At 39.0% G+C, this 20,957-nt stretch overlaps 1 protein-coding gene across 2 annotated transcripts; it reads left to right on the top strand.

Moving 5' to 3' along the window:
- Window positions 1–886: 886 nt before the first annotated feature.
- LOC117556191 lies at window positions 887–15,832 on the top strand. Of its 2 annotated transcripts, XM_034231475.1 has the most exons (9): window positions 2,523–2,582; window positions 2,945–2,984; window positions 3,092–3,125; window positions 3,221–3,280; window positions 3,370–3,399; window positions 3,509–3,680; window positions 14,523–14,635; window positions 14,745–14,919; window positions 15,356–15,832. In XM_034231475.1, exons 2-9 carry the CDS (start codon window positions 2,973–2,975, stop codon window positions 15,453–15,455), a joined length of 696 nt encoding a protein of 231 aa, XP_034087366.1. In that variant the 5' UTR covers window positions 2,523–2,582; window positions 2,945–2,972; the 3' UTR covers window positions 15,456–15,832. The 2 variants fall into 2 exon arrangements, with proteins under 2 accessions (XP_034087372.1, XP_034087366.1); XM_034231481.1 differs by lacking the exons at window positions 2,523–2,582; window positions 2,945–2,984 and adding an exon at window positions 887–901.
- The last annotated feature ends 5,125 nt before the right edge of the window (window positions 15,833–20,957 follow it).

Raw genomic sequence — 20,957 nt, 5'->3', positions numbered from 1 at the left:
AGTGCTGTGGATGTGGGTGTTCCCGTCTCTGAAGCTGGGTGTGGACCGGCTCAGAGTGGTGTAGATGTGTGTTCAGTGAGTGTTTCAACCAGTTCTACAAACTGTGAAGAAGTCTCCTACGTCATGCCATCCGACCAAGTGTTTATTTCAACATTGCGTGACAAGAAATTGGCAGCCGAAGTCTCCTATGTGATGCCATCTGACCAAGTGTTTACTTCAACATTGCATGACAAGAAATTGGCGGCCGACGCATTCCCGTTGGTGAACTGTTAGCCCAACAGTGTGTGGAGGTGTGGCAGACCTTGCCACTGCTCCTGCAGTTTCACTGCCACTGGCCAATGGAGTTTCTCCATGTGTTGCTCCAATGTTGGCTGCTTGTGAGCTGTATAACGTGTGTGTTTTGGTGAATGCCTTGTGTGTTTTGGGGTCTGAAGTGATGGGGGATGTGCCCCAAGTTAATATGTATAGTTGTGGAATGGTGAGTGCAGGCATCGCTATGGGGTTCAAACAGGAGTTGGGGGGGGGTTGTTGTTACGTGCCATATGTGTGTGTGTTCTGCTTGCTAATTTGCTTGTTGTTTGATAATATAATTCAATTGAGGGAACTTTTAAATCTTCTTTGAAAATGACATTATTGCAATCATTTTGCTACAGAAGTCATTTAAACGTTAAACATGAACTATTAAACTTGTATTTAGCTTTCTTATATATATATTTTTTTTTGCTGATTATTTTTATAGCTTTCAACCTTTACACCCATTTTCCACATTAGATAAAAGCTGTTTTCTTGTTAAAACTGAAAAACAATAGAAAGTTCATCTCACATTCATATTACTGTATTTCAAGCAAACTTCCCTTACAGTTTTAAAGGTCCCTGATCATCTGCAACCATGATCAAATTGGTAATGTTTGATCTTGGATTATATTTCCTTTTTATTCTAGTTAAAATTGCATTTCAGACATACACATTACAACTAGTTACAATTTAATTTCTGATATCAAGAATTTGCATTCTAACTAGTTACAATTCTATTTTTGATATCATAAATAAACATTATTACTAGTAAGAATTGATTTTTTGATATCAAGAACTCAAATTCTTACTAGTAAGAATTGATTTGTTGATATCCTCCAGAAATGAATAAAAGCTAAATCGGCATGTCATACTGTACTTTCAGAGGTTGTTTTGTACAAAATCAAGTTCTGAACAAGCTAGATTTATCAAGTAAAAACTGTGAATTGTGTTAATGTTGTGTTCATATTGAGGTTACGCTGACCTGAAGTTGACCCTTTTTCTCTGGCTGATCAACAGACCTTTGATCAACATCTTAACTGGAACACCTGGAATAGGGGGGAACGGAAAGTAGCATTTCCCGGCATCGGTAAGAGTTCTAGATGAACACGTTGAGCAGCATCTTCCCCTCCTTCCTTACAGTAAATGTTTTAACCTGTTATGGCTATTACATTTTAAAGAGTATACATAGGTAGTATGCAAATCATTGTTCAGGAGATCATCCTGTTTCCCCCGTAAGGTAGATTCAAGATTCAGGATTCAAGGCTTTATTGGATAGTTCATGAGAACTCCTTCACATCTGAGCTCAATGTCTCTAAAACTCCCATTTCAACTTATTTTATAATTTACTAATTATTTTGCATCCTTCATCCATTTCACACGTTACCACTTTCCAACTATTTATATTACTTAAGCTACTTTTACCTGTATTTTCTACTTCTATTTGATGATTAATGATCTGTACACACTTTCATTTTCACATCTTTCAAATATTAGGAGTTTTATATACATTTCAAACATGATGGGTATTTGAACTTCATGTCATTCAGTGTTGTGTCAGCAAGATGTTACGTTATGTTGTGTTCATATTGAGGCACTGCTGACCTCAAGTTGCCCCTTTTTCTCTGGCTAATCAATAGACCTTTGATCAAAATCTTAATTGGAACAACTATTATAGAATACCAAAGTAGTAAAAAGGGGTGTAGCAGCGGATAATGCATCCATCATTTGTGTAACCCAACCCCAACATTAAACTGAATGTGTAACTTCACTGTTACTGCTGCATGAAAATACTGAATTTCCCCACAGGGATTAATAAAGGTCAATTTTACCTTAATTTAACTTATTACTGTGTCTCTGACAAATATTGTATCAAATGAAATAAGTATATCATTTCCGTAAATCCAAGAGGATGCATGTACACCTGCTTTGTGTCTTATTTAGGGGAAAACTCAGGTTGGGTTCATCTTACTTTTTTGTTCTCTGTATTTTGCTATGTTACTGTTATTCGAGAACCGTGTGAAATAGGTCCATTATATATAGGAGCTTTCAAAGTCACCAAAGAAGAATGGTAGAGTAGAACACCTTATCTCCAATTATTGTATTCTTATTCAACCCCCCTAGAATTTTAAGGCGTATCTCGTTCAGTTTTTTTGAAAACTGCATTCTTGTTTTGAATGAAAAAACTGGTGATTCCAGGGGGGGGGGGGGGATATGTACTCCCCCAGCTGTATTTAAGGAGACAGGAGAGCACTTCATGAACCAAACTGTTCCACTGAGAGGTCCTGCTGGTGAGTCTCTTTTGTTTTTGCTGAGAAATTTAACATGCAACTATTCTATTTCTTTTTCTGAACTTCATTTTTACAATTTACCTCACTTTTTTTGAACTATTGATTTTAAAATAATGTGATTTTGTGGAATGTATGCTTAGATTATAAATGTATTTAGTGTAAATGCTGAAATGCATTGGTATGATTTTTGTTATAGCTTTCAACCTTTGCACACATTTTCAGCATTAGTTAAAAGTAGTTTTCTTGTTAAAACTGAAATAAAATAGAAAGTTCATCTCACATTCTTTTTATTTCAAGCAACTCCATTTATTTTGATAATGCTCATGTTGATTTAAATTCCTAATTTCAAACTTCCTTTACAGTTTTAAAGGTCCCTGATCCTCTGCAACCATGATCAAATTGGTAATGTTTGATTTTGGATTATATTTCCTTTCATTCTATGTAGATTTACAAGTTCTGCATTTACAGTATGTCATAATAAACTTTACATTTTGTATTTTCTCTGATAGTTAAGTGTTGCCATTTTTGCCGCATTGTTCTTGGGTAGGTTAATTATAAAAATGACATGATCATATTTGTACTTCACCTGAAATATACAAAGTCACAGTTTGTAACATTTTTCTCTTAACCTTTACCAGAAAGCCACCAGAAGACTGTCGGTAAAGTCTTACTTGCAGAAGTTCCAGAGATTAAGCCACGTAAGTAGTTATTTAAACCATTCAGTGGCTCCCTTTGTTAAGAGACATTTCTGACACTCATCATTTTGTTTATTTTATATTCTATTTAGAACTTCCCTGCGACTATCCCACCCACATTCGTAAGCAAATCATACCTATTGACACTTCACAAATCCCAACTTGTGCTATTTCAGTAATGTTTTAAATGTATTGTTGCTTACCTATCTCATTTGAAATGCCGTTGTCCAGAATGCTGGACTGACTGGTTTGACAGAGATGACCCCACTGGATCTGGAGACTGGGAAACCTTCTCCAATCTTTACAAGGAGAACCCTGGAAAGATCTGCCGCAAACCACAGGGTATAGAGGCCACGACTCTCTCTGGACTGAGTGTGGTCGCAGCAGGGGAGGTGATTTTTAAGTAAGTGCTCAACAAGTAGGAGTAATTTGAATGTTTGATGTGATGGTTAATACTGTGTGTAGTGACCACGATATCCATTTGTTTTTTGTCCTTTGTTTGTGGCTCACTCGTGGGGCTGACCGACGAATAGACGCTTGTAGTTTGAGAGTTCAATGCTAGTCAATTTTGATAGAAACCAAGCTTCACTCTCACGTTTTTCTTCTTCCTCGTTTAAAAGTATGTGATATGACAAGTGTGAGTCTTTAAAACTTTCCGTCAAAGCATTATATTTGACCATATTCTCCTGCACTTCCTCTGCATTCATGCGGTCCTCCGTTAGCTCCTTAATAATGTTGCTTCTGCGCGTAAAATGTCCCAATCTGGCTTGTCTAGATAAACGCATGCTTGAAACATCATCCCTCTCCACTTGGGTTTCAGTTGGACTCAGATTGGCCACAGCTACTCCAATCAGTTCCTTTTCATTCATTTTGCTGATTATTTTTCACTTTTATATCAGCATTTATGAATCGGCACACTTTAGAAAGTAATTTTCAAATAGTTCAATGCTGTAGTGTGTCTGCTTGAGCCGTTCATTAATTATATTACACAGTGGACATCCAAATTAAATAATTCCCTTTCAATGTCCAACAAAGTCACTCCAATAGTGCTCCTTAATTAAGATATATGTCTTCCTTAACGGAATAGTTCCAATCCATCCAGTTTTTTCTACAATTTGTACACTTTTGAGACTTCTGAACTTTATTCACCCCTGTGGCGTTTCCTGGTTCGCGTAGTCTCCATTGTTCCTTTGTCTGGATGCCGCTGCTCCTTCAAAAACATTTCCTCCGGTTTTTCATCCAAAAGCAAGTTTTTAGACTGTTGTAGTGACCACGATATCCATTTGTTTTTTGTCCTTTGTTTGTGGCTCACTCGTGGGGCTGACCGACGAATAGACGCTTGTAATTTGAGAGAAAAAATATAAATGTCCAGATGCGATTGAAAAGTAAGATAGTTTATTCCAAAAAAGGCAAAAATAAATAAACGTTTTTAAACAAACTATTTGTCATATAAACTGATATTTCAATGTTAAAGGCAGAAGAACCAAGCTGTGACGCTCCCAACCAGCAAGGTCTAAAAACTGTTTGCTTCAGTCAGCCACACGGCTGCAGCACCTCTCATTTTATGCTGCAGCATCTCGACCTGCAGAGTAACGCACTCAAATAATAAACACCACAGAATCTCAGGTTATATTCTATAAAGATAAGATACTATAATCTAAGGAAATGGCTCCTACATAACCGGCCTCTAATTGTATTTTGGAGTACCACAAAAACAATGATCAAATATACAAAAAAAAAGGAGCCCATACAGTCCGGATTTCTATTCATTTCATGAATCCAGTCATCTATCAATATGAGTTGTGTGGTGTTACTCATCCTGACTACATGAGATCATCGTGCCATCAGCGGAAGAAGACTCTTTGCTGCCGTCACTCTTCACATTCTAACAGCAGACAGATCTTGGTGATTGGCCTCTCCAGCACGCTGGTCTGTGTTTTATCTTTGACAGCTCGAACCAGTCCTTTAGTGTCTGCCATAGCTTCTAGCACTCTTCCCAGGATCCAAGAGCTACGGGGAGCAGTAGGGTCAACTACCATTACTACATCTCCGGGTTTAAAGCTTCTCTTCTCCTTGCACCATTTCTGTCTTTCTTGCATGAGGGGTAAGTATTCCCGGCACCAGCGTTTCCAGAATAAGTCTGCCATGTATTGCACCTGTTTCCATCGGCGTCTTACATACAGGTCCTTCTTGTCAAAAACTCCAGGCGACAGAATTGGCTTGGTTTTTAAGAGCAAGATATGATTTGGGGTTAGAGGCTCCAGGTCTTGAGGGTCATTTGAGACTTGGTGTGATTGGTCGACTGTTCAAAATGGCCTCTACCTCACATAAAAGGGTTTGTAGCCCCTCTTCATCCAAAGTCTGCTGCTTCAAAACAGAATAGAGAACCTGCCTCACAGACTTTATCAGATGCTCCCAAACTCCTCCATGGTGGGATGCTCCTGGGGGTTGAAACTCTACTTTATGCCCTTTTGCAGCAGAGTTTCCTGAATTCTGTGCTGGTTCAGAATGGAGAGGGCTTCCTTTAACTCTCTCTGAGCTCCAACAAAATTGGTTCCATTGTCAGATCTTATAAGTTTCACTTGACCTCTTCTGCATATGAATCTTCTCAAAGCGTCGATGCATGAGTCTGTATCAAGTGAGCTGGCGACCTCAATATGCACAGCTCTGCTTGTCATGCACGTGAACATTATTCCGTACCTCTTTAATGTGGTACGTCCTCTTTTGACTTGAATAGGGCCAAAGTAGTCCACACCAACATTGGTAAATGGAGGCATGTCTGGCTCAAGCCTTTCCTGTGGCAAGTCAGCCATCTTCTGCTCTCCAACTTTGGCTCTTTGTCGTCTGCACAAAACACAATCTCCCAATATTTTTCTTCCAGCAGAGTTGGCTTTGATTATCCAATACCTCTTCCTAACTTCAGAGAGGATGCGGTTTCTTCCTCCATGTCCAGTTATTTCATGCATGTGCCTTAATATGAGAGTTGACACATGACAGTTTTTTGGCAGTATGACCAACCCAGTCTCACGGCATTTCGTGTTCACCTACACGATTTATAATCTATTGATTCGTGTTCCCCAACACGATTTGCCCCTTTTTTTCGTGTTGCACAGCACGATTTGTTTTCGTGTTGCACAGCACGATTTTAAAAGCAATGTATTTCTACTGCTTGCAGCACGTCTTTTTCTCCGGTCGGGTCGAGGAAGACCTGAAGCTGTGTGGTTCATAAAAACATGTTCTTACTCAATATCAAGCCACAATTATTGCTTTTATTTTAAATCGTATAATTTCGGACTTTTGTTGCCGTCTGTGAGGAAAATAAATGGGGCTCAGAGCCTCAGAATACTGAAATCTGTATTTTTTAAATATTTTGTTCCTTCTAATTTGTTATTCTTTTCAAAATAACACACTGTTATTTACTCACCAATAATAGACAATTATCCTTGATTTTATTTATTGGTTTAATTCCATAATCTCGGGCTTTTTTGGCGTCCGTCTGGAACTGAATTTCAAAATAAAAATAACCGGACATAGGCATTACCCAAGATCCTCAGCTATGGTTTTAAGCTCGTTTATTGGATGTTTTAGCCGCAATGCATGCTGGGATTTGGTGTTTATATGATATGAAATCCGGAAAACATTTGTGTACCTTGTGTGCATCTAGTGGTTAAAGCACGTTATTGAATTATTGTGTTTGATTAAAAAAATATTAAGAGTACATACTTTCATAGGGGGAAAGTATAAATATAGAAATATAGAATATAAAAAATCAAGAAGATACTATAAAGTGATCTCTACAATAAAACAGTTTAGTGCAGCATGTACAAATATATTAATAGGAGGAGGTGCAAAACAGAAAAAACGAATTAACCTTTATTTAAACATTAAATAACAGATTAAGGTCTTCTTTTAAATAAGAAAAAAACGTTGGGGGTATCTATCTACAGATAAATATTAAGCCTGACAAAGTACTTAACGTCTAATATATTGCTTTCCTGCAATGTTAACTATGTTGAAGCACTTATTTTAACTGATATTATACATATGAATTATACTCGTATGTATGTAGATAGAATAATAAATGTGCAGAATATGACAGTTTAATGGTGGAGGTACACACATATTGATAGATGTCTTGTAATGCACTGTTGAGGAACCTGTGACCCAAGTGTTTCATTCATTGCATAACTACACCGTAGTTGTGTATATGATATGTCAATAAACCTTTGAAAATCTTGAAAGGGATGTGCAAAATAGCCATAATATACAGTCTTTAATGAACTATTAGTAGAGAATAACGAGTAATGAATATACTTTATTACCCGGTTCCATTCATGTCAATTGCAGATACATGTTTAGTCTTCTCAAGCACCAACTATCAAATATCTCTCCTGATTGTTGGCACTTGACAATCACCTTACCTGAATTTTACTCAGGTGTAACTAAAGTCTGATTTAAGGGTTGTTTATATTTCACATAATTAATCAGAATCTGCAAAGTAACTCAAATAAATGCAGTGGAGTAAAAATACCAGGTTAACCTCTGAATTGTAGTGTAATGAGCTGTCATGTGGGTATATATAGCGATTTTCACCCATTTATTAATTATAATAAATAATATATAATAGTTTTACATTTGATAACACCAATGTGTTTAATACTGGCAACTTCTAATTGTGGGAAAAACGAAAACGTTCTGTAGAGACGTCCCATAGAACATTTGGCGAAACACAATAGCCAGCATCCAGCATGTGTAGTTCTGGGGGGGCGTTCGATTCCAGTTTTGGATAGTCTGGCGTGGTTTCGTTCCATTTCACACAGCTGTTTGACGCTCTGCGTAACCTTACGGGGGACTGTAGTCCTAAACGATAGCTGGGGATTATGGGTAGTGTAGTGTCTTCGGCCATCCTAAACTCAGAAAGGTTGACAATCGCAATGACGCTCGAAATGTCCCTTATAGGCCTACGTCTGTTTCCGGATATTTTATTTTGAAATTCAGTTCCTGACGGACGCCAAAAAAGCCCGAGATTATGGAATTAAACCAATAAATAAAAGCAAGGATAATTGTGTGTTATTGGTGAGTAAATAACAGTGTGTTATTTTGAAAAGAATAACAAATTAGAAGGAAACAAATGTTTAAAAAATACAGATTTCAGTATTCTGAGGCTCTGAGCCCCATTTATTTTCCTCACAGACCGCAACAAAAGTCCGAAATTATACGATTTAAAATAAAAGCAATAATTGTGGCTTGATATTGAGTAAGAACATGTTTTTATGAACCACACAGCTTCAGGTCTTCCTCGATCCGACCGGAGAAAAAGACGTGCTGCAGGCAATAGAAATACATTGCTTTTAAAATCGTGCTGTGCAACACGAAAAAAAGGGGCAAATCGTGTTGGGGAACACGAATCAATAGATTATAAATCGTGTTGGTGAACACGAAATGCCGTGAGACTGGGTTGGTATGACAGGGAACTTAGTTTCTTCTGGCATAGCTGCCCTCCTCAGGCGTCCTCCAACTCTTAGCACTCCATCATTTAACACTGGATCAAGCTTGTAGAGGCTGCTTGTCCTTTTGACACCACGTTTTGTTGTTTGCAGTGCTGTCATTTCCTCTGGAAAATACTGTCTTTGGGTTTGGCATATGATGGAGTTGTCTGCCTTCTCAAGATCTTCCAGAGTAATGGTCTGTCCACCCAGTGTGGCCTTCATGTTTTCTATTTTCTGCTCAACATTGCTTTTGTTTTGAGCATCAGTGTTGGAGTCATTTAAAGTGGAAATAAGCTCCTTTCTCCTTTGAACGAGCCGTTTCAACCCTTCTTTGAACTTCAGGATCCATGCTACTGCAACTTTCAGTTTTCTCCAGTTGAGATCTTCTTGAGAGGAGCTACTCTTGCCTTTCCCATCATGAATGCCACGTGAATGTTGTTATTGTGGTTCACCAGTCTCAAGTAGCTCACTGTGCCATACCCCTGCTCACTTGCATCCGAGAAATGATGTAGTTGTGCTTGGATCTGTTGGCCAAAGTCATTGGGCTTGATGCACCTTTTTACCTTGAAGTCAGTCTTCTTCTGAAGATCTAGCTTCCATGTAACCCACTGCTTAGAAAACTTCTCAGGTATTTTCTCATCCCAACCGTAGCTAGTGCTACACAGCTCTTGTAATATCAACTTGGCAGGAAGAGTGAATGGTGCAAGGAACCCAAGAGGATCATAGATGGAGCTCACCATAGATAATATTCCTCTCCTTGTGTGTGGTTGTGGTTGTGGCTTGATGCTGACATTGAATATAAAATTGTCATCTTCCACACACCATTGCACTCCAAGTGCTCTCTCAGTTGGGAGTCGATCTCTGTCCAGGTTCAGCTCCTTCACTTCTTTAGCTCTGTCAGCTTCGGGAATTGAGGACAGCACCCTGCGACTGTTGCTTATCCATTTAGAGAAGTGGAAACCTCCCCTCTGACATGCAGCTGTGAGCTCTTTGGCCAGCAGGATAGCTTCTTCCTCTGTAGCAACAGACTTTAGGCAGTCATCCACATAGATGTTTTTCAGTATTGTGTCAATCACTTCAGGTCTGAAGTACGCCCTATTATCCATTGCTGTTCTTTTTAATGCATAGCTTGCGCAGCTGGGTGATGACACGGCGCCAAAGAGATGCAGTCATGCGGTACTCAGAAGGGGGAAGGCCTGTGTCCCCACCAGGCCACCACGAGAATCTTAAAAAGTCTGTATCTTTTTCGGGCACCTTGACTTGGTGAAACATCGCTTGGATGTCCCCCATCATTCCTATTGGCTCCTGGCGGAATCTGGTTAGTACTCCTAAAAGGCTGTTAGTGAGATCAGGACCCTGCAGCAGTTCTGAGTTTAAGGATGTGCCTTTGAATGATGCTCCACAGTCAAAGACCACTCTGAGTTTTCTTTTCTTGGGGTGGTAGACCCCATGATGAGGTATATACCAGACTGTACCCTCCTTTTGCTTCAGCTGCCCCTGTGGCACTTCTTCAGCATAACCTTTGTCAATGACATCACTGAGAAATCTGGTATATTCCTCCTGAAATTATGCATTCCTACGAAGCTTTCTTTGCAGGCTGGAGAGACGTTGCTCAGCAACATGGCGATTATCTGGCATTGAAACATCATTCCTCCTGAAAGGTAATCTTAGACTGTAGTGTCCATCCACAATGTTTGATGAGTCTTTTGCTATTTGCATGAATTGCTTGTCCTCTGCTGACATTTCCTTTGTGTCCTGAGGCCTTTTCACTGAAGTCTGTGTTGTATTGTGTGATCAGTAACTCCTGTAAATTGACCAAATAAATTCTGTTCACAGAGGCGGTATTGCTGTCCTTTGCGATTCCTCCTCTCAACGGGCCATTGACCACCCATCCCAGTAAGGTCCTGCATGCGTATGGGCCTTCTCCTTGGCTATTAATAATTTCTAGTGGTTCCATAACTTTGGGTGCATTGGTACCAATCAACATGCCGATTTCTGCATCAATGGTAGGGAGTTTGATTTGACTGAGGTATGGCCACTTTGATAGATCATTTTGATTGGGAATGTTATGTCTGGTGACAGGCATGATTTTCTGGGTGTAGATTTCTGGGAGAGGGATGAACCTGTTGCCATGTAGCTCACTCACTTCCAGTCCTGTGATGATATGACTGCTCACAGTCTTTTCTTGGCCCATGGTGCAAAGAAGGATGTTGGTTTTCTTTCCTGACATGTTGAGCTGGTTCATGAGCTTGCTTGTGCAGAATGTAGCTGTACTTCCAGGGTCAAGGAATGCATATGTTTGAATAATTTGATTTCCTTTGTTAGATTTTACTTTAACAGGCATAATAAATAACACACACTCCTCTTCCACTTCACCAGCCCCAATATGCCCACATGCTTTTAGAATAGCCTTCTCTCCGGTCTTTGAGGTTTCAGACCTTTCACCTCTTTCCTTTTCTTTTCCTATATGGAGAACAGTAGGGTGAGATTGGTTGCACACTTTACATGTTAAGCGGTTATTGCAGTTTTTGCTCATGTGACCTGGTACAAGACAACCAAAACAGATTCCTCTTTCCTTTATGAAGCTTATCTTTTCTTTGTGCATTTTCTTTTTGAGTGAGAAACATGCATCCATTGTATGTCCACCTGAACAGTACAAACAGGAAGCTTTGGAGGTGCTGCTGTGAGGCTGGGGAGATGTGGACTGGCAGTCAATGTTTGTAATACTGGTGGCAAAGCTGCTGCTAGTGGATTTTGGCCTCTTGTTAATACTTGCTTTGAAGCCCAGCTTTGCTGTGTTGACAGTTTGGTCCTGTATACAGCCAAAGACAGGGTCTGTTAATATCTTTACATGATGCTCAATGAACTTGACAAGGTCGCTGAATTTGACCTTGCTGTGCTGCCTTTCCATTAGCCTGTAGACTTCTGATCGCCACCTCTCTCTGAGTTTGTATGGTAACTTTGTAAGCAAGGATTTAAGATTTGAAGAAAGATCCAATTCCTCCATGTAGGTGATTTCCTCCATTGCATTACAGCATCCTCTTAAGTACAATGCAAAAGCCTGTAAAGCCTTGGGGTCCTCAGGTTTAATTTGAGACCATGATAGGGCTTTTTCAATGTATGTGTTAGCAATTTTAAACTCATTGCCATAATGTTCTTGAAGAAGTTCTTTAGCCTTTTGGTATCCCCTTTCTGGATCCATGTATAGGCAGGTTCTGACCAGTTCACGACACTGCCCCCTGGTGTACTGTTCCAAATAGTACAGCCGGTCTTTACCACAGACAGTCTTAGCTTCAATGGCATGCTCAAAGGCCCTTAGAAAGGATCGGTATTCAACTGGATCTCCTTCAAAGACCTTGATGTCCTTTTGGGGTAACAAGGAATGGTGTTGTTGCAGAACTAGAGAGGCAGTAATGTCATTCTGTTTTTGTAATATGCTGTACAGAGTTGTGTCTCTTATGGAGTTTTCTTGAGTTGTTGGCTCACCTTTTCCATGTGATTGTGTTGGTTTCAAAGTGGGGTTTTGTGATGCCTTTGACTTCCCTCGAGCAGGATCGTGCAGTGAGTATCCATACTGGAGTCCTTCCTTTGGCCGCACACTTTGTATATCCACTCTTTTATCCTTTGTGTAATCCTCTTCCTTTGCAGAGATTACATCCTTTTGTTTTCTTTGTTCATAATATTCGTTCATTCCATCCATTGTTGGCTGTTTGTCTTGAGTTTCCAGAATGTTGAATACAGAGATTTTAGCATCAGTAGCTTCTAACTGCGATTGCAGCTCCAAAGTTTCCTTTCTTTTCCTTAGTTGCTCCCTTCTTCTATCAAGCTCCTGCTCCTCCTCCTCCAAAGCATGCCTGGTCCTTAATGAAGTTAATTTTGCCATTAGCGCAGCTTTCTCTGCTTCTGCACAGATGCGAGCAGATGAACTTGATGAACGTTCACTTCTTTGTTCACTTCTTTGAGATCTTTTGGAGACTCCAGACGCACTTTCCCAAAGAGAATCCTCCTTTCCTGTTGCACACTCAGACAGCCATCTTGTCACAAAAATAATAAACTCTTCAATGCTAGTCAATTTTGATTGAAACCAAGCTTCACTCTCACGTTTTTCTTCTTCCTCGTTTAAAAGTATGTGATATGACAAGTGAGTCTTTAAAACTTTCCGTCAAAGCATTATATTTGACCATATTCTCCTGCACTTCCTCTGCATTCATGCGGTCCTCCGTTAGCTCCTTAATAATGTTGCATCTGCGCGTAAGATGTCCCAATCTGGCTTGTCTGGATAAACGCATGCTTGAAACATCATCCCCCTCCACTTGGGTTTCAGTTGGACTCAGATTGGCCACAGCTACTCCAATCAGTTCCTTTTCATTCATTTTGCTGATTATTTTTCACTTTTATATCAGCATTTATGAATCGGCACACTTTAGAAAGTAATTTTCAAATAGTTCAATGCTGTAGTGTGTCTGCTTCCGCCGTTCATTAATTATATTACACAGCGGACATCCAAATTAAATAATTCCCTTTCAATGTCCAACAAAGTCACTCCAATAGTGCTCCTTAATTAAGATATGTCTTCCTTAACGGAATAGTTCCAACCCATCCAGTTTTTTCCACAATTTGTACACTTTTGAGTCTTCTGAACTTTATTCACCCCTGTGGCGTTTCCTGGTTCGCGTAGTCTCCATTGTTCCTTTGTCTGGATGCCGCTGCTCCTTCACAAACTTTTCCTCCGGTTTTTCATCCAAAAGCAAGTTTTTAGACTGTTGTAGTGACCACGATATCCATTTGTTTTTTGTCCTTTGTTTGTGGCTCACTCGTGGGGCTGACCGACGAATAGACGCTTGTAGTTTGAGAGAAAAAATATAAATGTCCAGATGCGATTGAAAAGTAAGATAGTTTATTCCAAAAAAGGCAAAAATAAATAAACGTTTTTAAACAAACTATTTGTCATATAAACTGATATTTCAATGTTAAAGGCAGAAGAACCAAGCTGTGACGCTCCCAACCAGCAAGGTCTAAAAACTGTTTGCTTCAGTCAGCCACCCCAGTAGGCTGCAGCACCTCTCCTTTTATGCTGCAGCATCTCGACCTGCAGAGTAACGAACTCAAATAATAAATAAATAATATACACCACAGAATCTCAGGTTATACTCTATAAAAATAATATACTATAATCTAAGGAAATGGCTCCTACACTGTGTTCTACTGAATGTGTTGCTTAAGTGTTGCGACTGCATATGTTTGTATACCTGGTGACACCAAATTATTTTTCCACATACTAGTTTGCTCTATTGATTAGCCATATACCTGGTAACCAATGATTAATGGGAATTAATAGAGGGGGTTCAGTCAGTTGCCAGTCACAATTTTACAGGATATATTTTAAATCAATTATCTTTCTCACAAGCCTTCAGTGTTTTATACTACACACTAGTTGAGCAAAATGCTGGCTTTGTGAGGGTGTACTTAGGAACAGTGTTGAATTGATTTAAATGTTAATGTTGGCTTGCCAAAGTGATTACACTTATTCCTGCGGGGGACATGAATGTGTTTACTGAATGAAATTGCTATCCATCCAATCTGTTAAAACGCTCAAAACCGCTCTTGTCAACTTCCTGTTGGCACTGGAGGAAAGCCCTGAAAAATAAGAAAGCATTTATCCTTCAGGGAATAGGAATGTCTGTAACGAATCCCCATGGTGCCCAATCAACATTTTTGGGAGATATTTCCATCTGGACTAAACTTTTTATTTTCAGAAATGACGCCACTTCAGGATTCGTCTGCAGAAACGTTGATCAAACCCAAAAGAAGATGTGCAGTGACTACCGTGTTCGTTTCAGCTGCCATCCCCCTTTCTGTGGTGGAGGAGGTAAGAGCACACCACACTGTATAAGCAATCTCTTGAATAAGCATTCATTTAGGAGAGTTTTACAGCTACCTACCCAGTTGTCCTCTCACTCTTTTATTGCTCCTTGCAGTGTGCTGGACCGACTGGTTTGACCGTGACAATCCCAGTGGCTCAGGGGACTGGGAGCTTTTGAGTAACCTGAGGAAAGAATACCTAGGAAAGATCTGTGAATACCCTCTGTACATTGAGGTCGTTACCACTGACACGATGACCCCAGCCATCTCCACAGGGGAGAACTTCTATATGTAAGTTGCCTCACTGAAATAATGCAAATGATTATTTAACCACATCCCAGGAATAAGTCGGTACTTCTGAACATTAAAAACTGCTTACAAGTCACCCACATGTGCTGCCTGGAGCTGCACCTACAGTATAACAGTGAATATAAACTTTGTACATGGACATTTAATCTACATTAGAAGACATGTCATTGTATTGGATATCTGAGATGTTTAATATTAGAAACAAAGTTCCACCTGACAACAAGAACAAGTATGATAATTGAAAGGGTTGTAGAGGTTTATTTGAACTAGCATCAATGTACTTTAATAAACTACATTGGGTTTATATCAGAGCTAAACATGAATTATGGTTTAAAATACGTTTTTGTTTGCTTTTAAAAATGGTCTTCTTCATATAACTATCAAACTGATTCATTTAATAATTGGTATTGTTTTTCAGCTTCAATCCGACTCAGGGATTTGTTTGCCGCAACAAGGACCAGAAATCGGGCGAGTGCCGTGACTACAAAGTTCGCTTTGGGTGCCCGTGCAAGAATTAAGCTGCGACTCCACAGCAAACATCCAACAAGAATATGAAGCTTCGATCGCTTTACATTTTGTCCTTTTCTCTTTACCTTTCTATTTTATATCTTACTTTGCCTGATGGACGAAGTTCAATAGACCTTTTTTACCGTAGACATGTTGACTTGTAGCAGGAACAGGACCATGAAGCTTTATCAGCTGATTAAAACTGAGCTTTATATCGGAGTATGTTTTACGCCTGTACGTTTACCAACATGTCTTCTGTGTTCAAATGCCTCATGTCATGTGCTTTTTCAATTTTCTTTTCTTTTTCTAGTGATTATGAAATCATTGTCTGGTAATGTAGGAAATAAATCCACATCCAACAGCAATAAAACTGCTAATAATGAGCAAATCCCTTTTGTCATTAAGTTATTGCTCATAATCACTCTGCCTTAGATTGTCCTCACATGCTTACATGAAGTTGTAATTTGGTGTGAATAATGCAGAATTTTGTGTTTTCAACATATGGTGGGAACTGATATGATATGCAGACAGTAGGAGGTGCTCAATAGCATTTTAGCAGCAATATGGGAATGTTTAAAAAAGCAGTGAATCTGAATTTAATATTAACATGCACGCATGCACTAACAAGCATTCAGGCACACATGGTTTCCCAACCTATAGCTTCCTATCTATTACTGTGTGTTTTCTCACAAACTCTCTCTGCTGACCTGAATCCCACCTCTGTCATGTTTCTCTCAGTCCAATGCTCCTGAAGGGAGCCCCCAACTCACAGAGAATCACCTGACTGTGCAGTTCTCCTCAGCTACGCAGAGCATTTCAGCATCGTTACCCTCATCGTTTTGGTGTTATGGCCAAAATATTTGCTGTTTATGTTCTTTCCAACAGCTGCAATATGAAGTTTTCCCATCAAGCCGCAGCTTTATGAAAAAAAGTTCTCACTGAACCTGCCTGACTAGAGAAGTAAAGGAATGGTAACTGGAAGCAGAAATGTAAGGAGGGAAAGTTTCCTAACCTGCTCTGCAGCGTACTTTTTTGACCCCACTAACCTGAACTCTGACTGTCGCATTCCAACCCTGTCTCCTAAAAATTACTTTCCCACAGAACTAAACTGCATTCTCAATTACGTTTAGCTATAGAAACGTATTTTCTCCCACGTTACGTTAGTTATGAACGTATCTCAAACACGTTTATTTTCTACATATCTTTGCCATTTATTGTCTTGCTTATAATAATGATAATAATAATTTATAAATATCATTTTAGAGCACACATTTGAAATCGACAATCGGGCTCGATATATGGTTACATTAAAATCAGTAGGCGAGGCTGTAATTTCGCCAGCTGTTACTCTCAAGAGCGAGGCAGAAAATAATAGTTTTAACATGCCAAAAAGCTGCTGTGTCGTTTATTGTACCTCAAACATTAAAACAAATCCAGTTATGTGTTTCTGTACATCCTCTAAGAAGAAAGGACAGTAACAGAAGATCTCTGTGGCTTCAGGCTTGATCGCCGTTCAAATGACAGCGTTGGTTTCCCAACCATTCTATTTATTCTAACGTTAATTACATGCCAGTGTTTTATCTTTTTATTTATTTGTTTTTATTTTAAATCGTATAATGTCGGAATTTTTTTTTGCCATCTTTGAGGAAAATAAATGGGACTTAGAGCCTCAAAATACTGAAATCTGTATTTTTTAAAAATCTTTTGTTCCTTTTAATTTGTTATTCTTTTCTAAATAACACACTGTTATTTACTCAACAATAACACACAATTATCCTTGTTTTTATTTATTCGTTTAATTCTATAATCTTGGGCTTTTTAGCCGTAAATAAAGTCACCGGAAACAGACGGGACATTTCGAGCCACAAACCCACTGAACTGATTACCCAAGGTCCTCAGCTTGAAGCTCGTTGATTGGATGTTTTAGCCGCAATGCACGCTGGATGAGGTGTTAATGCGATATGATATCCGGGGAAAAAAATCCGAGTTTAGGATGGCCGAAGACACTACACTACCCATAATCCCCAGCTATCGTTTGGGATTACAGTCCCGTTGACAAACCCCGTGATTAATCTTCAAACTCTGGGATTGGATGTTGGAGTGGCAGTGCGCCAATGTTACGCCGAGCGTCAAGCTCTTTGAAATGGAACGAAACCACGGCAGACTATTCAAAACTGGACTCGAACGCCCCCCGAGAACTACACATGCTGGCTATTGTGTTTCGCAACATGTTCTCTATGGCACGTCTCTACTGGGAATTGTAGTTTTAAAAGACGTTTTTTTTTCCGTTTTTCCCAAAATTAGAAGTTCACAGTATTAAACTGTGTACAGCCCTGGAGGTTTAGGCGATAGGAAACAAATTGGTGTGTACAAATTTAAAACATGTAAGTACTAAATGGGTGAAAATCGCTTGTATCCATAATGGGCAGCATTAATATATACCCAAATTGTTTATTTATTTATTGTTTATTTTATTAGGATCCCCATTAGCTGGTGCATAACAACAGCTAATCTTCCTGGGGTCCACAAATAACATAAAACATGACGTTCGACAGTACATTACAAGACAATGATACAAATCGTGTACGGCGTACATTTTCCTTCAAACAGTGACTTTCATATCAACCATCACATACAGCTTATTTTCTTATTCCCCATTTCCTTGGAAAGAAAAATTCAAAAAAAGAATAATAATAATAGTGATTTTCCAAATGTCTCCCTTCGCTTCTTTTAGAGTAAAAACAAACTAAACAAATACAATCCTCATCATAACTGTGAAAGGCTGTGTGTGTGTCCATGTTAGCGAAAGTACCATATTCCTGCATACGTGTGTTTAAAAAACCTATATGAATCGGTGTGCTGCTGTATGTTTACCATAACCTGTCTGCCGCTTGTGTAATTTACAATCTTTGGGCTTCTAGATGCCTCTTCAATCGTCTTTTGAAGCTTGCTTTAGTTGTTTCTTTAGAAATCTGATCTGGCAGTGTGTTCCATGCAGCCATGGCTCGATACAGCACTGTGCTCTTCATAGACTCTGTTTTGGCTTTAGGGATTTGATAGCAACCTCTTGTGGCATGTCTCATTTTATATGTATGGATTTTATAGCTAGGTGTAAGTTGCTTATATAGACAGGTTGGATGTTTCAGCTCATTTGTGTTTCTCAAAAAGACAAGGAGTGATACCATCAGCCACATGACAGCTCATTGTTACTTTGTAATTACTCCACTACAATTCAGAGGTTAACCTGGTATTTTTACTCCACTACATTTATTTTAGTTACTTTGTAGATTCTGATTAATGATGTGAAATATAAACAACCCTTAAATCAGACTTTAGTTAACCTGAGTAAAATTCAGGTAAAGTGATTGTCAAGTGCCAACAATCAGGAGAGATATTTGATAGTTGGTGCTTGAGAAGACTAAACATTTATCTGCAGATCTCTATAAAGTATATGAATTACTCGTTATTCTCTACTAATAGTTAATTAAAAACTGTATATAATTGCTATTTTGCACATCCCTTTCAAGATTTTCTAAGGTTTATTGACATATCATATACACAACTACGGTGTAGTTATGCAATGAATGAACAACTTGGGTCACAGGTTCCTCAACAGTGCATTACAAGACATCTATCAATATGTGTGTATACCTCCACCATTAAACTGTCAAATTCTGCACATTTCTTATTCTATCTACATACATAAGAGTATAATTAATGTGTATAATATCAGTTAAAATAAGTGCTTCAACATAGTTAACATTGCAGGAAAGCAATATATTAGACCATGGGCGTCGCCTGGGCCCCGGATGTTTTTTCTTTAGCCCCGGACAAATTCTCCCTCAATAATATAATACATTAACCGTACTTTACCTAGAGGACGGCAGTAATGTAATTTCCCGTGTTCAGTGAATGCAACAGAGGCAAGACACCACCAGACCAATCAGAGAGTTGCATGGAAATAAACGTGTTTTATTGGCTGACAGGTACGTACCTCTCCTCTGTGACAGTGTTTGAACTTTAAACTTTCAGCCGCGGATGCGCAGTTTCTGAAGATGGACATTAGACATTTTTTTAATAAAAAAAGACGGCAATTCTCAAGTGGTGGCTCACACAACAACCCCAGAGCCACCACCTGAGCCAGGTGAACAAGGTATGTAAATGTCAGTAAACTTACAAGTTATGTCAACATGTAAGCAAAGCATAAATTATAGCTACGTTGACGTTATTTTGAATCGCGCGGGTAAGCTAAACCGTTAGCAAGTAGCTTTAGCTAGCCAGATATATGAAATAAACACTTTGTCATACAATCTAAATGTTGTGTTATTTAGCGTTACCTGGTGATTTCAAAGAAAGCTCTCTGGGAAATGTTGACTTACTGTCTGTCAGTGTTCGACATGAAGCTAGAAGCTACCTTACATTACACAGTTGATCCTGAGTCCTGTCTGTTAAAGTGTTTCATAGTCAGCTTAACTAAGCATCAACCTAGCACTGAAATATGGATGTTATGTGACAGTATTTCTGAGAAAAAGTCAGCTGAAATGGTGGCATAGTTGCCACTGCTTTACGTGTCGACAGCATGTTTGAACGTATTTGCAGCAGTAAATGTGGCTGTTTGGCCACTGACGTTGCCATAACAACACCTGCATTTAAATGAGCAACCTCTTTTTGTGACAGATTTTTGCATGAAATTATAATTCTTCTGATTGATATTTCCTATTGACAGCTAGTTTCTATGTGAACATTATGAGATGGACAGCCAGCTAACAAGCTTTATATACAAATATTTCAGATCAAAGCTAATCCAGTGGGGCTCCTGAAAGGGGGCAAGGGACACTATGCTCCCAAATATTAAGCCTTGACCCCCATCTTAAAATTGATATGATCAAAAAATTATCTGCATTGTCGGAGGCCTTTTTTCCTCATTATCATGTCAAATTGTATAGCTTTCCTTAGTGTTGAATGCAGAAAGATGACTATATTAGAGTATTAAGTAAAAATGACTACATTAAAGTGTTAAGTGAATATATGAAGTGAATTACTCAAACTGCATTTGTATAGGAATTATTCTGTCTAGGGATGCTCCGATCGCCAATTTCGGGGCCGGAATCAGTATCGGCCGATACCGATCGCCGATCCGATCGAGTGGGCGGGGCCTAAATGGAAGATTTAAACATCACTTTAAATCTTCCATTTAAAGTGATGTTTAAAACTCAGTTAATGGGGCTCATTCACTGGAGCTTCCACAAACAACAATCAACTTAATTATTACATTCAAATGATGTACATTATTCAAGTTTACATTCACTTTGGATAATAACACGGGAGAAATGAGCGGAAGTGCTCTCTTTTCCTCTCTCCCTCTCCCCCCTCTCTCCCCCTCCCTCCCTGTCCTGACAGCCTGTCAGTATCTCATGCAGCTCACTGATCCAGTAATGAGTGACCCGACAGTGAAGAATACATATATTTATAATAACTAGTTTAGCTTGTTCCAGAGGTAGATAAAATAGCTA

Source organism: Gymnodraco acuticeps, unplaced genomic scaffold (assembly GCF_902827175.1).
Source record: "Gymnodraco acuticeps unplaced genomic scaffold, fGymAcu1.1, whole genome shotgun sequence".
NCBI lineage: Eukaryota > Metazoa > Chordata > Actinopteri > Perciformes > Bathydraconidae > Gymnodraco > Gymnodraco acuticeps.
Note: the sequence above shows the minus strand (reverse complement) of the source record. Positions and strands in the feature narration are given on the sequence as shown.